The 15,425-nt window shown below is 41.4% G+C and overlaps 1 protein-coding gene across 1 annotated transcript; it reads left to right on the plus strand.

Annotated features, from left to right (window-relative positions):
- Nucleotides 1-10,807: 10,807 nt before the first annotated feature.
- On the plus strand, nt 10,808-13,778 carry LOC139446488 (uncharacterized). The gene is made up of 3 exons (XM_071227797.1): nt 10,808-11,108; nt 12,069-13,201; nt 13,701-13,778. The coding sequence occupies exons 1-3, from the start codon at nt 10,808-10,810 to the stop codon at nt 13,776-13,778; spliced, it is 1,512 nt and encodes a 503-aa protein (XP_071083898.1).
- Nucleotides 13,779-15,425: the final 1,647 nt, after the last annotated feature.

Raw genomic sequence — 15,425 nt, forward strand, 5'->3', positions numbered from 1 at the left:
CTAAAGCCGTGTTAAGATTTGTACCAAGAAGAAAAGTTTAGGATTCGTTTTCAGTTGGAAAGATCTGTGCCTTCCGATTCCTTTTTTTCGCTATTTCATAGCTGTTTATATAAGAAACAGACGTTGCAGTCTATACACTTGCAGTCCCGATTATAATGGCCAATTATAGTTCGTTATTAACCCTATTTACATGATGCTGAAATATAGAGGATAAGATTTCTGGACGGGGCCTTTTGTTGTGATAAAGACGGGAAGAAAGTCCTAAACTGTCGACGCAGAATCAAACGACTAAATAAAAGGAAGCAGATGATCCTGGTTAGACGGCCGTTGTCATGGTTTCCGTCGGTGATAAAATGAAGGCCAGGTTGTGTTTGTTTTGACCGTGAGTATTAACTGGCTAACTGGGGAACGTATGTAATTGCTGGCAAAGACAATTCATCCGACCTGGGAACGGTCTGCTGGTGTGTAGCTCGTGATGTACGTTTAAGGTTGCCGGTAGCTGCACTAATTGCTGCAGACAGACAAGCTGCGCAATTGGTCTTGAAAACTCTTTGCCAGTAGGGTCTGCTCCAGCCAATCAGATCCAGGTGTGACTGTGCCGTTTTGGTAGGGAGTCTTCAATGCAGATCGAGAGATATCTGCAGGCTGTGCTTGGATGATATTGTGGAAGATTTGTATGTCATTTTAATGTACATTCATCCAGTTATTAAAACTGGCCATGTTTTTCTGTATTTAGTACTTTTTCAACATGACTTATGTTTGATGTGACCACAGATATTTTCAAGTAAAGTGACATTTGGCGCGGAACTGGGGATGGTGTGTTTAGCTTCCTGTACTCGGAAAAGGAGCTGGCTAAGCAAGTCATTTTAAAAAAATAAAAATATTGCTGCTCTAAGGCCAGACTTTGCACATGCGTACAGGTAATAGCTGTTGAATGCTTAATTATTATTTTATTGTTTAAAAATATAACATTATTATAGAAGTCTGTGGGAAAACATTTGGTTGTGTGTAACCACTAAACTCGTACTATTAAGCCGACAAGAGTGGTCTCCCTTTGTTCATTGGATAAGGGACCGGTCCATCCATTCCCCACAAATAAACAGGAGATATAAGCTAATTAACTTGCCTGTGGCATCACTTTTTTATTGTATTCATGATTCGTTTAAAAATTTAACGCCGCCTCTACATGCTATTTCCAGCTGTATTACCACTCATCCAAATGCCAAGGCAGGGTCCCGGCTGTTTAACGAGTGCCAAGCCCCACTCCCCTGAATCCCGAAAACCATCTAATTTTTCACTCTGAGTCTCATTGCTCAACCCTGAATCCCGAATACCAAGTACTTAACACAAATCTCAAAGGCATTGGCAAAAGGGTGTAGCGTACCAAAAGGGAACCCCTGAACCCGCGTACCAAAAGGGGGTTGACAGCCTCTTTAATTGTAAGGCAAAGTACGTGTTCACCTGCTCGTAATGAGTGACCTGTTTTGACATTCATCATTGTTGTCCGTGCATGTATTTGGTCAGTCAACCTGATCTACCCTCTGGTCAAGATTAAACGCCTCACTTTGATTTTAAGCTACCCTACTTTTGAAACCAAACATGATTATAGGTAGGCCGTATATTTATACCACTACTACTACTACCACCACCACAATTACTATTACTACTACTGTTTAAATTATTAGGTTGTTCCGTCCAATATACAGCTACACGCTGTAAATCTCCCAGGTCGACATAGAAGTAACGTGTCCCTTCTGTTCCCACTCAGTGTTCAAGATGAACATACATGATGAATAAAACGTGATAAGTCCATTATTTGTGCCTCCCTGCCGCGACATGGGGGAAGCGAACGATACTCACTCACCAAATTATTGACTTTGGAGTCACGGGGGTCAGTGTGGTAGCCTAGTGGTTAAAGCGTTCGCTCGTAACGCCGAGACCCGGGTTCGATTCCCTACATGGGTACAATGTGTGGAGCCCATTTCTGGTGTCCCCCGCCGTGATATGGTTGAAATATTGCTAAAACCACACTCATTCACTTGGATTTATGGACGTGCATATGCATGGGGATGTATTGGGATTTTCGTGTCTAAACATTCAAGGGGAGACTAGACCTGGTCAAATTGGCAGTCCTTGTCGGTTTGGTTCAAGTTTTTCAAACATAACTTTGTTTGCTTGATCGAATTGTATGTAGCCTATATCTAACTAAGAGTTCTTGAGTACCCTAATTGTCCCAGTCTCATACAAGGCGCTAATTACTACGTCTATACCTGGACTGAAAATAAGCGCTAGTCGAGGAGCAAAAGCCCCTTTTATTCTTAAAATATATCTAAATATCTAAAGACTCGGTAACGGTAAATCAGTCACAAACAGCGAAGGGAGACTACTCTCGATCATTCACGTTTTCATCAAACTTATAGTAAGTGAAGTGATCGTAAAATAACCAGTGTTCCGACATCAACTTCGTAGCTATGGCAACCCTTGTTGATCTATTAACTTCGGGTTTGCCATCACAGACGGCTTGTAGAATACTCTCGGCTAGAAGACAGCAACACAGCGGGATAGGGCAAATGACCCCCTAAATATCTGTATTTGTTAATTAGTTTACTCTGTATAACAACTTCTTCAAGATATCTTAAGACCAGAGTCGGTTCAGCCGCCTCTCCTGCTGTGTTGCTGTCATCTTTTCGTTATTAGATCCAAGGAAGGAAGGAAAACAGACTCTTGTGTATACCATTCATTAATATTTATTTAGATATAATCAAGAAATAGAATGGCATGTGCCAAAAGAAAGTATCTGAATCAGGACCAAAAAGGAAGAACAGTGCTCTGATTAGAAGACAAATATACTTGGAAATGTTAGCCAAAGGGTATGCCAAAACATACTAGATCGAAAGAGTGAGTCCAAAAATAAGCCAAAAGGATGCAGCCAAAATAGACCAAAAGGGGGAATAGTTTATTAGACGAGCACCAAAACACATCCTTACAAAACCACTTACACCCGAACATGCACGCAAAACACATCTTCATCACCCATACACACTCACACACAATCACACATCCAAAACACACCCTCTCACATGCACAAACAATCACCCATGCAAAACACACCCTCTCACATGCACAAACAATCACACATGCAAAACACACCCTCTCACATGCACAAACAATCACACATGCAAAACACACCCTCTCACATGCACAAACAATCACACATGCAAAATACATTCTCTCACATGCATACACAATCACACATGCAAAACAAACCCTCTCACATGCACACACAATCACACAATCATGCAAAACAAACCCTCTCACATGCACACCCATGCAATCGCACATGCAAAATCCATCCTCTCACTAAAACACACTTCCACCCAATCACTCATGCAAAACACATCCTCTCACATGAACATCCAATCAGACAAAACGCACCCTCACACATATACACACTTACATCCAATCACACATGCATAAAAACACCCTATCGCACGCGCGCACGCACGCACGCACGCATGCACAAGCACACTGGATGAGAAATCTACGAGAAGATTCTCCTCCAGAAGGCAGCAACTCTCCTCAGTGCCTTCCTCAGAGGATGAACCTCTCGGTCCTCCACGAAGCTGTCGTCGTCCTCATCCTCATAGACCCAGTAGTCACTGTCGTCGTCACTAGGGGCAGGGTAATAATCGACGAAGGTGATGGTGACTGGGGCTGGGAGCGTCTCGCCGTGGTCAGGGCGGGCCCAGAACGGGGTGAAAACACTCAGAGGATTGGGAACGGGGGTCGGGGACGCAGCCTTGGGACGCTACATCAGTGATGGGGGAGGGAGGGAGAAAGGAGGGTCATTGGGCGAGGTTTTAAGGAGATTTTCAAAGACAAATTGCAAGAGAAAGTCAGAGTGCAATGCCCCTGGTTACACATGCTATGAGACGGTAGCCCACGACAAACAAGTTGATAGACTGTTAGAAAGAAATGTTATTGTATAAATGGGAGAGGGGTGCCCCGGGACTCATTTTCAGCACACCATAACGGTGGAAATATAATATAATGTCACTAGTATGCGTAAGAGGACATCGATACAAGGACAAAAGAAGCAAGCAATTCGGTTGAATCTGAAGAACAGGTAGATAAGATACATACACAGTCGGATTCCTCATCCAGCGACGGCCACAAACTCGCAGCAGGAGTGACATGATACCGGATCATATCTTCCCGTGCTGAAAAAAAACAAAAACAACACATTTAAATGCACGTTACATACATGGCGTGTACAATGGAAGCAAAACTATTTGGGGGCCGTCTGAAGGATAGCAGATTCCGATAATATAGACCCTAGGGTTTATAGAGACCTTTTGGGGACACGTATAGGCCACGAGAATGCCTTCAAGGAAATAAAACGGGCATTTAATCGTTGTGTTGATACACAGTGCATCTTTCAGTAATAGGCCGCACGTTTGAAAGAGAAGTTTACAAATATAAATGTACAAAGGTTAAGTCTTATATATATGAAAAAAACATCTGCAGAAATTTAAGAACATCGTCCGTCATATGTAAATACCAACAGCTCTCATTTCAGTCGCAGAAAAGACATTGACAAGATACAGATTTCTGAATTTTCACAAATTGCAAATGGCGGCCAGAGTCATCCCCACCGATCCTGCTGGTGAACAACGGCCAATTGCAGTGTAAATCTACATACTAACACTTTAAAATACAATAACTGTCTTCTTAAATACCTTGAATATGCAGCCTAGTAAACATCTTGTTAGTAGAAGTCCTCGAAACCATGTTGTAGTCAACGAAATGCAGAGCGATAGCAAGCAAGAGCGATAGTGAGTCTGTTAAAAACAGAAGGGGACGTTGGCAACGACAACGGTTACTATGTTATGGAGACGAAGTCAGAACGAGGCGTCATCGTCCATTTCCGGCAACGTCAAACAGCCAGGTGTAGCTACATGCCATGGAGCCAAACACTTGGCGACTTTTAGGTTTCAAACCTTTGCCTATATATTGATTGATTGATTAGTAAAATATTTTATAGGTGTTCGGGCAACTAGGCCCATTTACACCTTGCCCATAATAAAGGTTTGCGAAGTACCTGGATATTTTATAAAGTATCAAAACTGCCACACGCTTTAATATAAGCGAGAATGACATTCTGAACATCATGGTGAACAATATTCCTAGAACAGAAAATACCAGACAATGAGAAGTCAATATTGAAAACTGTTAGTGCCTCCACCATGACCTTACGCTGATTAACATACTTTTGGCAATGCAATAAAAAATGAGCTACATTGTCAAGCTGATTACACACTGTACAATGTGCAGAAACGGCTTTATTAATAACATTTAGATAGGCTCCAAGACCACAATGCCCAAGACGAAGTCTGGTTAAGAGAACCTCCTCTCTCCGATTATTTCTAGATATGTGTAATTTAGTGATAACAGGATCGATGCCAAAGAGATGCCGTCCTTTTAAGGATGATGCCCATCTCTGCTGCCATTTTGTTTTAGCATGGGCCATACTGACGGTGCCTAACTCTGCAGGAGAAGGTAAAATTGCGTCATCCAGTTCGGAGTCATCAAAGTCTAGTGCAGCTTTAGCCAATTTATCAGCTTTTTCATTTCCAAATAATCCAATATGAGCGGGGATCCATGAAAATTCAACATCTAACAGATCTTTACTTAAGTCATTATAAAGGACGAGAATAATGTTGATCAAGTCCTGTCTCGCTGAGGAAGCACCTACCCGAATTGCTTGTAATGCACTGACAGAGTCACTGAAAATTACAGCTGAAACAGGCCTTAAAAAAGTAATCCAACGCAATGCTTCAATGATTGCTCCTAGTTCAGCAGAAAATACTGATAAGTGATCAGCCAATCGGACAGAAAGTTCTCTCTTTTCATTAACAATGAATATACCAGCACCAACACGACCAGACACTGGGCACTTAGAGCCATCAGTGTAAATCTGCATAGCATTCAACCATTGTAGACTTCGGATATGTTCCTCAGCTATAGCTTTAACTCGAGGAGCTGGCTCACATTTATTTACCTGCTCCAGGACATCAAAATATACTGATGGTAGTCCAAGCAGCCATGGTGGCTTTTCAGGCAGAACAGTAGGGTCATCTATTGGAACATCACGCACAGTATGATTGAAAGCCGTTCTCTGAGATCGCATCCCATAAGGCCCCATACCATTTTTCCAAGTGTCATGAAAATATTCTATACAATCATTCAACACAGTTGACGTTGAGTGTTTTTTCCCAAAAGATTTCAATTTTAACATATATCTAACGTCTAACATTTCACGCCTGAGATCTAAAGGCATTTCACCAGATTCAACCTGTAAAGCCTCAACAGATGTGGTCCGGAACGCACCAAGACATAATCTTAGGGCTTTCGACTGAACAACATCAAGTCTTGCTTTTTGTGTAGCACATGCAGATCCATAGCCCTGGCAACCGAAATCAAGTCGAGATCTAATGAGGGCTCTATATAACATTAACATACACTTCCTGTCTGCACCCCATTTGGTACTGGAAATGCTTCTCAGAAGGTTCAGGACTTTATTGCATTTCTGAATCAGATAGTCAATATGTGGTTTCCAGGTGAGCCTCTTATCAAACCAGAGACCTAAAAACTTGACTTTGTCGACAAACTCCAATTCAGAACCGCACAAGACTAATTTGGAATCGTGAGGAATCTTTTTACGAGTAAAAATGATAGCAGAAGATTTAGAAGCTGAAATCTTAAAACCCCAATGAACACACCAATTCTGTACAAGATAGAGAGATTGTTGAACGACTTTGAAGACAGTGTCAAAATTACCGGACCTTTTCCACAAAGCTCCATCATCGGCAAACTGTGATGTTTCAACCAGGATATTAATATTCTCAAACAAATCATTTATCATGACGTTAAATAATGTTGGGCTGATCACACTTCCTTGAGGAGTTCCATTCTCTAAAATATAAATATCTGACAGTGACGTTCCAATGCGAACTTGTATAGTTCTACCCGTTAAGAAAGCTTTTATCCAATCAAGCATACGTCCACAAACTCCAAGGTTATACAGTTTAATTACCAAACCTTCCCTCCACAACATGTCATATGCTTTTTCAATGTCCATGAAAACAGCCATTAAATATTCAGTGCTACCTAATGCCTTTTTAATGTCAGTTTCAAGTCGGACTAAATGATCAGCACAAGATCTATTTTTTCTAAATCCTGATTGAACTTCTGAAAACAGATGGTTCTTTTCCATGAAGTACACCAGCCGATTATTTACCATTCTTTCCATTATTTTACACATGTTAGAGGTAAGAGCAATAGGTCTGTAGGATGTGGCTTCAGTAGGATCTTTACCAGGCTTTGGAATTGGAACTACAATTGCTTTTTTCCAAGAAGAGGGAAGTTTGCCTTCAAACCAAATATTATTAAACAGTAAAAGCATGGTGTCAAGGCTGATACGGGGAAGATGTTTAAACATATCATAGCATAATGAATCATCTCCTGGAGAAGTATTTTTCCGTCCAGAAATAGCATTCTTTAATTCCTGGAAACTAAATAAGGAGTTGTAATCAGCAATATGAAATGTTGGACAATGTAAGATGTCCGAGAATTCAGATTCAAGTGTTTCTTTATAGCGGAGAAAATCGGAGTTAAAGTTATCTGTACTCGATACTTTTTGAAATGACTTAGCCAGTGCATTACTCTTGTCTATATTTGATGTTGCAGGCGTGACTTTACCAATAGACGGAAGAGCACGATGTGAACTTGAACTACCAGAAATCTTTTTCACTTTCCTCCATACTTGGGATAGAGGTGTATTGTTATTTATAGAACTGGTGTAATTGGACCATGACAAACGTTTTGCTTCAATAACAGTTCTTTTCAGTAATGCGGAAGTGTGCCTATACTCAATTAAATCACAAGGCAAAGCCGATCTTTCAACAATTTTCTTTGCCCTCTTCCTGGCATCATGTGCTGATTGACATTTATCAGTCCACCAACAAACAGGCGGTTTAAGCGGACGTGTACCAGAACTTCTGCCTATAAATCTATTGGCAGCATCAATAATGTTAGAGACTAAGCATTTGGAAAACTGCTCCATATCAATTGAGTTTAGAGCAGGCGTGATTGTGTCAGAGCACAAAGCAGTAAACGCAGACCAGTCAGCTTTAGAGAAAAGCCACCGCTGAGGGGTACCACTCAGATCAGCGATTGGGTCAAGTTGAATTTGCCTATATACTCAAACGCCGGATGTTCTGAAGACATGTTCGTTCATTAAAAGTGTGCTCCATAACGCACCCGGAGCCTATAGATCGCGCTTCACGTGCACTCGTGTTAGTTTTAAAAAGGAATCTGTTCTCCAAAACACACACGATGCATACCGATCGCATCGCCTGAACACACCAACGTATGGCTGTGACTGCACGTGAAATGTGAGGATGTGAGCAAATATAAGGCGGTAGCGCGCATCAGTTAGTTAGTTGGTCATAGTTCGCTAGAGAGTGGGTCATAGTTCGCTAGAGAGTGGGTCATAGTTCGCTAGAGAGTTGGTCATAGTTCGCTAGAGAGTTGGTCATAGTTCGCTAGAGAGCTGGTTAGAGTTCGCTAGATGGTTGGTTAGATGGTTAGACAGTTTGCCAGAGTTCGTTAGAGAGTTCGTTGGTTAGACAGTGTTAGACAGTGTTAAGACTCCCTTAGGAGTAACTGTTAGAATTAGCATTTAGTTTCTTTCATTTGAGGTTGATTCATCTTTCCTTCATATAATAACAGGTAATCACGTTTAGTTCCTCATAGATCTTCATAGTTTTATAACAGTAATCACGTTTAGTTCCTTATAGGTCTTCATAGTTTTATAACAGGTTATCACGTTTAGTTCCTTATAGGTCTTCATAGTTTTATAACAGGTTATCACGTTTAGTTCCTGGATACCACAAAAAAGGTAAGTCATACAAATTTTACATTAGTTTTCATTTAAGTTAAACCACGCTCAAATATTCAGTTCCACTGCGCAACATTTGGTAGCAGAGCGTGGTTTCTCTGGTTAGAATATTTTAGTTTTGTATTAGGCTTTCGTTAGTTTAGCATTAGGTATAGCTGATTGTAACATGCAAGCAGTATGTCGCAGTTAGGGTCTGCGAGTAAGGCGGAAATAGAAAAGGATACTTCTTCAGACGTAGCGCTGAAACAGTACACTTCTTCAGACGTTGGACTAAAACAGAACACTTCTGAGCTTGAGCTAAAAATAGCTAGACTTAAGCATCAGAAAACCATTACAAAGTCAGCTTTGACAAAATCAAAGAACAAATTGTTGAATTTAGTTGAACTTGAGTCACCAGATCGTAAGACAATACGGAGTCTAATTGATCAGGTAAGTTTTCTGCAGAGCAAAGCTATAGGTCTCATAGTTGAGTTACTAGAAGCTTACAACTGGGCTGGTGACCTAGAGAAAGTTCAGAAAACTAGTAAGGAGATAGAAACTGTTGAAGATGAAATTGAACTTGCCATTGATAAGGCTGAAGCATTTCTTAAGAACAGATCACATGATAGTTCGGACGTAAAAAGCATTCAGTCAGAAATGTTAAGGTCTCGTCAATTCGATGCGAATCGGTCGCATGACAGCTGTAAAGGTTTGTTGCATGATGCAGACTTGGACAGTGATGGCACTGGACAAATCAGTAACCAAGGTTACAAACATGCTGCGTTCAATTTAGGCCATTTTCAACAAAGGTCAAATATGGATATGAAACGGACACCAGTCCCAGATAACACAAAAGGGTGTTATACAACTTCAGGTAAGTCATCTAGGCAACACAATTTAGGTGAAGACATGTGGAAACAATTGAAGAGAGTTTCCATTCCAGTATTTTATGGCGATGTCAGAGAATATGAAGGCTGGAAGTCTGCTTTTATGGCATGTGTTGATAAAGCTCCAGCCACCAATGAATATAAACTTCTGCAATTGAAGCAGTACCTTTCCGGAGAAGCAGCACACATAGTTGCAAGGCTAGGTCACAGTGCTTCGGTCTATGACGTAGCCTTGGAGAGATTGGACAGAAAATATGGCGGCAAGAGACGCCAGGTAGCATTACAATTGGACGAAATATACAATTTCAAGCCAATACGATTAGGGAATGCTAAGGATATGGACAGATTTGCGGACATGCTTGATGTAGCTGTAGTCAGTCTGAGGGAATCTGATAAAATAGAGGAACTTGGTAGTGGATGCTTGTATTCACTACTGGTTAAGAAAATGAATGAGCCTATGATAACTCAGTTCCACAGATGGTTATTTGAGCACCAAAGACAAGAGTCTGTTGAGACGCTTAGGGAATGGATTCTGCAAGAAGCAGAGTTCCAAACGATAGCTTCAGAGGTAAAACATGGAATAGCTGATAGGTCAAAGACAACAGACAAGAGAGATAGTTCTAAGAAAGGAACATATGCAACCACACACAATAAAACTAGGGCAAGGCAATGTCATGTGTGTCATGAAGCAGATCATGACACTTCAGATTGCACAGAGTTTAAATCTATTGGCTTGCCTAAACGCTGGGAAAGGGCAAAACAGTTAGGTTTATGCTTTCGTTGCCTTGATATCGGTCATCTGGGAAGATCGTGTAGCAGAGTTTTGAAGTGTGGGATTGATGGTTGTAAAGCAAATCATAACAGGTTACTTCATGATCAAACCAAAGTTACAAGCAGTGCTAGGGCCGTCAGTGGTAATGTAGAGATCAAACATACCACAACAAGAACACCACAAGCAGGTAGGTCAGAAACAATCACCATGGCAACTTCTAAGCAGGAAGGTCATTACCTTTCACTTAGGACAGTTCCTGTTATCCTGAAAAATGGTCAGCACAGAATGATGGTTAATGCCTTGCTGGATGATGCCAGCACGCATACTTACATCAACGAGGATGTAGCTGCAGAACTTGGTGTTCAAGGTCAGACACATCAAGTGTCAGTCAATGTCCTCAATGACAAACAGGAAATATTTGATAGTATGCTAATTGATATCGGCTTAGAAAGTACTGATGGTTCAGTTGACATGAACATCACAGCTTTGACAACTACCAAAGTAACAGGTAGAATGGAAGTCATTGATTGGCGAAAACATGCCAAGGAATGGCCACATTTGATGAAAATAAAATTTCCAAAGGTAAGTTCTCGTCCAAGAGTTGACATCCTGTTAGGTATGGATTATTTAGAGCTGCATTCCTCTCTTAAAGAGGTCCGTGGAGCTCAAGGAGAGCCTGTGGCTCGGTTGACACCCTTAGGTTGGACCTGTGTTGGTGCTGTATCAGGTTCAGACAAAACACATGTAGCAGGTTCCTTCTTCATCAGAAATACAGAAATAGAAGCAATCGCAGATACAGATATTGAATCTTTGATTCACTCATTTTGGGAGTCTGAAAGCATTTCAGGTTTGACATCGATTAGAAGCATTGATGAGAATGATGCAGTTAAGGCTGTAGAACAGTCCCTTGTTTACAAAGCAGACAAATATCAGGTTGGCATTCCATGGAAGGAGGGTCATGAGAATCTGAAAAACAATTATGACATGGCATACAATCGTCTTCTTAATTTAGAAAGGAAGTTGTCAAAGGATCAAACGATTTCGGGAGCCTACAATGAAGTCATAGAACAATACCTGAAAAAAGGTTACATCAGAAAGGTACCTGAAACAGAAATAGATCAAAGTAAATGGTACTTACCACATTTTCCAGTCATTAAACCAGACAGAAGTACAACAAAGGTAAGAATCGTATTTGACGCATCTGCAAAGAATAAAGGCATGTCTTTAAATGATGTCATTCATCAAGGACCAAAACTCCAGAATGATCTATTTGAGATCTTGCTTCGTTTTCGCAAACATCCTGTTGCAATCATTTGCGATATTGCTGAAATGTACCTTCAAATTGAAGTCGCTCAGGATGACCGTCCATATCTAAGGTTTCTTTGGAGGTCTATGGATCTGAACAAAAAGCCAGATGTGTTTGAGTTCTCAAAGGTTGTGTTTGGACTAAATTGTTCCCCCTTTTTAGCTCAGTATATCACTCAAGAACATGCTAAGTCCATGGAGAAAGAACTTCCACTGGCTGCAGCAACCGTGGAAAAGTCAACATATATGGATGACAATATGGATTCCGTTGACACAAATAGCAAAGCTATAGAGCTTTACAAACAGCTGCAACAGCTCTGGAGTACAGCAGGTATGCACGCTCGTAAGTGGGTTTCCAATTCCGTGCAAGTTCTCCAAGAAATACCAGAAGAAGATAGACTGAAAGAGATTAATATTCAAATGAGTGAATTGCCATCTGTAAAAGCACTGGGCTTACTCTGGAATGCAGAATCAGATGAGTTTAGATTTTCTTTCATGTACTTAAAGCAGGATATCAAGATGACTAAGAGGAACTTCTTGAAAGAAACTGCTAAGCTGTTTGATCCTCTTGGGTTCTTAGGTCCATTCATCATTAGGGCAAGGGTTCTTCTGCAAGAAATGTGGATATCCGGTGTTAACTGGGATGAAACCCTCAGTCCAGATCTGGAACAAAAAGCATGGTCTTGGTACCTTGAAATTGAAAAGTTGTGTTCTGTTAAAATTCCAAGGGGGCTTGAGGTTAGCTTAGATACTTCAAAGATGAAGTTACACGCATTTGTAGATGCTTCAGAGGCAGCATTTGGAGCTGTGGTATATTTAGTAACCACTCGTGAAGATGACACAAAGTCGAGTTATCTAGTTGCTTCCAAGTGCCACGTTGCTCCCCTCAAGGCAGTTAGTATGCCTCGATTGGAGCTGCTTGCGGCAGTTCTGGGTGTAAGACTGTTACTGGCTATAACAAAGGCATTAGAATTACCTTCGCAGCGTGCAACGCTATGGTCAGACAGCCAGAACGTACTGTGGTGGATCAAAAGACAGAGTCGGTGTTTTAAGCCATTTGTAGCAAATAGGATTGGATACATACAGGAGCATACAAACATCAGTCAGTGGAAATACGTACCATCCAAACTGAATGCTGCAGACATTCTTAGTAGAGGTGTAGACGCTGAAGCACTTTTGACAGAGAAATGGCTGAATGGACCTGAATTTATGACACATGATGAAACCGAATGGCCGAAGCAGACCATTGACATGGACAATACTGAGACATCAGAACTGAAGAAGCCTTCTTCTCAAGTAAACATCGCCATGTTTACTAAGTCTGATCCAATCTCTTGGAGATTAGCGCCAGCTAGATTTTCTAGTTGGAAGAGATTGTGTAGAGTGTCGGCATGGATCTTTAGATTTCTGAACAACGCTAGGGTTCCATATTCACTTAGGAAAAAGGGTGAACTTGATCCTGAAGAAATTGAGGACGCCGAAACTACAATTATGGTCAGGACTCAAAGAGAAGAATTTTCTGATGACTACTCGTCACTGATGAGGAAATCAAACTTGACTTCAAACAGCAAGTTGTTTGGCTTACAGCCTTACGTTGATAAAAATGGGTTGATGAGGACAGGAGGGAGACTCAGATTTGCTGACATATTGTCATTCAGTGCCAGATTTCCAATTATACTCCCTAGACATAGTTGGGTCACCAAACTGATTGTCAAGTTTTACCATGAGCAGGTCAATCACACAGGTACGAACAGTACGTTATCAGCAGTTTCATCTAGGTTTTGGATTATTTCAGCTAGAGAGGAAATCCGTCAGTGGGAAAGAGAATGTTCTTGGTGTAGACGACAAAAAGCCAAACCAGCGCATCAGATAATGGCAGACCTACCGAAGATCAGAGTGAGGTGTACAATGAAAGCATTTGTGACAACAGGTGTGGACTATGCAGGTCCCTTTTTCACTGTACAGGGTCGAGGCAAGAGTCGACAGAAACGTTATCTCTGCCTTTTCACATGTTTGTCAACCCGAGCGGTTCATTTAGAAATGGCATTCGGTTTAGACACGGATTCCTTTCTGAATGCCCTGTTTCGTATGGCTCACAGACGAGGTATGCCAAAGGAGGTAATCTCGGATAATGGAACCAACTTTGTTGGTGCTGCAAAGGAGCTGAAGCAGCTCATTTCTGGACTAAACTCGGATGTGATTAAGTCAACCTTGGCAAACAAAAGTGTGAAGTGGTTGTTTAATCCTCCACACGCACCATATTTTGGAGGTGTTTTCGAGTCTTTAGTGAAGTCAGCAAAACGGGCTATCTATGCTATACTGAGTTCAGGTGACGTCAGTGATGAAGAGCTGATGACAGCCTTTACAGGAGCTGAAGCTCTTCTGAATTCTAGGCCTTTGACCTATCAAAGTGCACATCCACAGGATGATGTGCCTCTTACGCCCAACCATTTCCTACATGGTCAGGTGGGTGGAGATTTCGCACCAGAGTTAGACTCTACCTCGTTCAGCCCAAAGAAGCGATGGAGGAGAGTTCAAGAACTCATCAGACATGTGTGGAAACGATGGATGAGGGAGTGGCTCCCGACTCTCAACATTAGAAAGAAATGGTTTACACCATCCAGAGATATACAGGTCGATGACGTTGTCATTGTGGTATCTCCAGATACTCCTCGTGGAGTTTGGCCTCTTGGGAGAGTTCTCAAAACGTATCCTGGAAAGGATGATCACGTGCGCGTCCTTGATGTTCAAGTTGGCAAAACAGTCTTGAAAAGACCTATCACGAAGGTCTGCCCTCTTGAATGGAGTTGAGTTCTGAAATTGTCAAATTGGATAACAGCAACAAATGTACATACTCATAGATTCAGTTTCCTTTCAGTTTCTTCTAAGTTTAGTCGGTTTTCATGATAGACATGGATCTATCATGGAGGGGGGCATGTTCTGAAGACATGTTCGTTCATTAAAAGTGTGCTCCATAACGCACCCGGAGCCTATAGATCGCGCTTCACGTGCACTCGTGTTAGTTTTAAAAAGGAATCTGTTCTCCAAAACACACACGATGCATACCGATCGCATCGCCTGAACACACCAACGTATGGCTGTGACTGCACGTGAAATGTGAGGATGTGAGCAAATATAAGGCGGTAGCGCGCATCAGTTAGTTAGTTGGTCATAGTTCGCTAGAGAGTGGGTCATAGTTCGCTAGAGAGTTGGTCATAGTTCGCTAGAGAGCTGGTTAGAGTTCGCTAGATGGTTGGTTAGATGGTTAGACAGTTTGCCAGAGTTCGTTAGAGAGTTCGTTGGTTAGACAGTGTTAGACAGTGTTAAGACTCCCTTAGGAGTAACTGTTAGAATTAGCATTTAGTTTCTTTCATTTGAGGTTGATTCATCTTTCCTTCATATAATAACAGGTAATCACGTTTAGTTCCTCATAGATCTTCATAGTTTTATAACAGTAATCACGTTTAGTTCCTTATAGGTCTTCATAGTTTTATAACAGGTTATCACGTTTAGTTCCTTA

The sequence above is a fragment of the Haliotis cracherodii genome, unplaced genomic scaffold (genome assembly GCF_022045235.1).
Source record: "Haliotis cracherodii isolate W230 unplaced genomic scaffold, xgHalCrac1.p SCAF_6, whole genome shotgun sequence".
NCBI lineage: Eukaryota > Metazoa > Mollusca > Gastropoda > Lepetellida > Haliotidae > Haliotis > Haliotis cracherodii.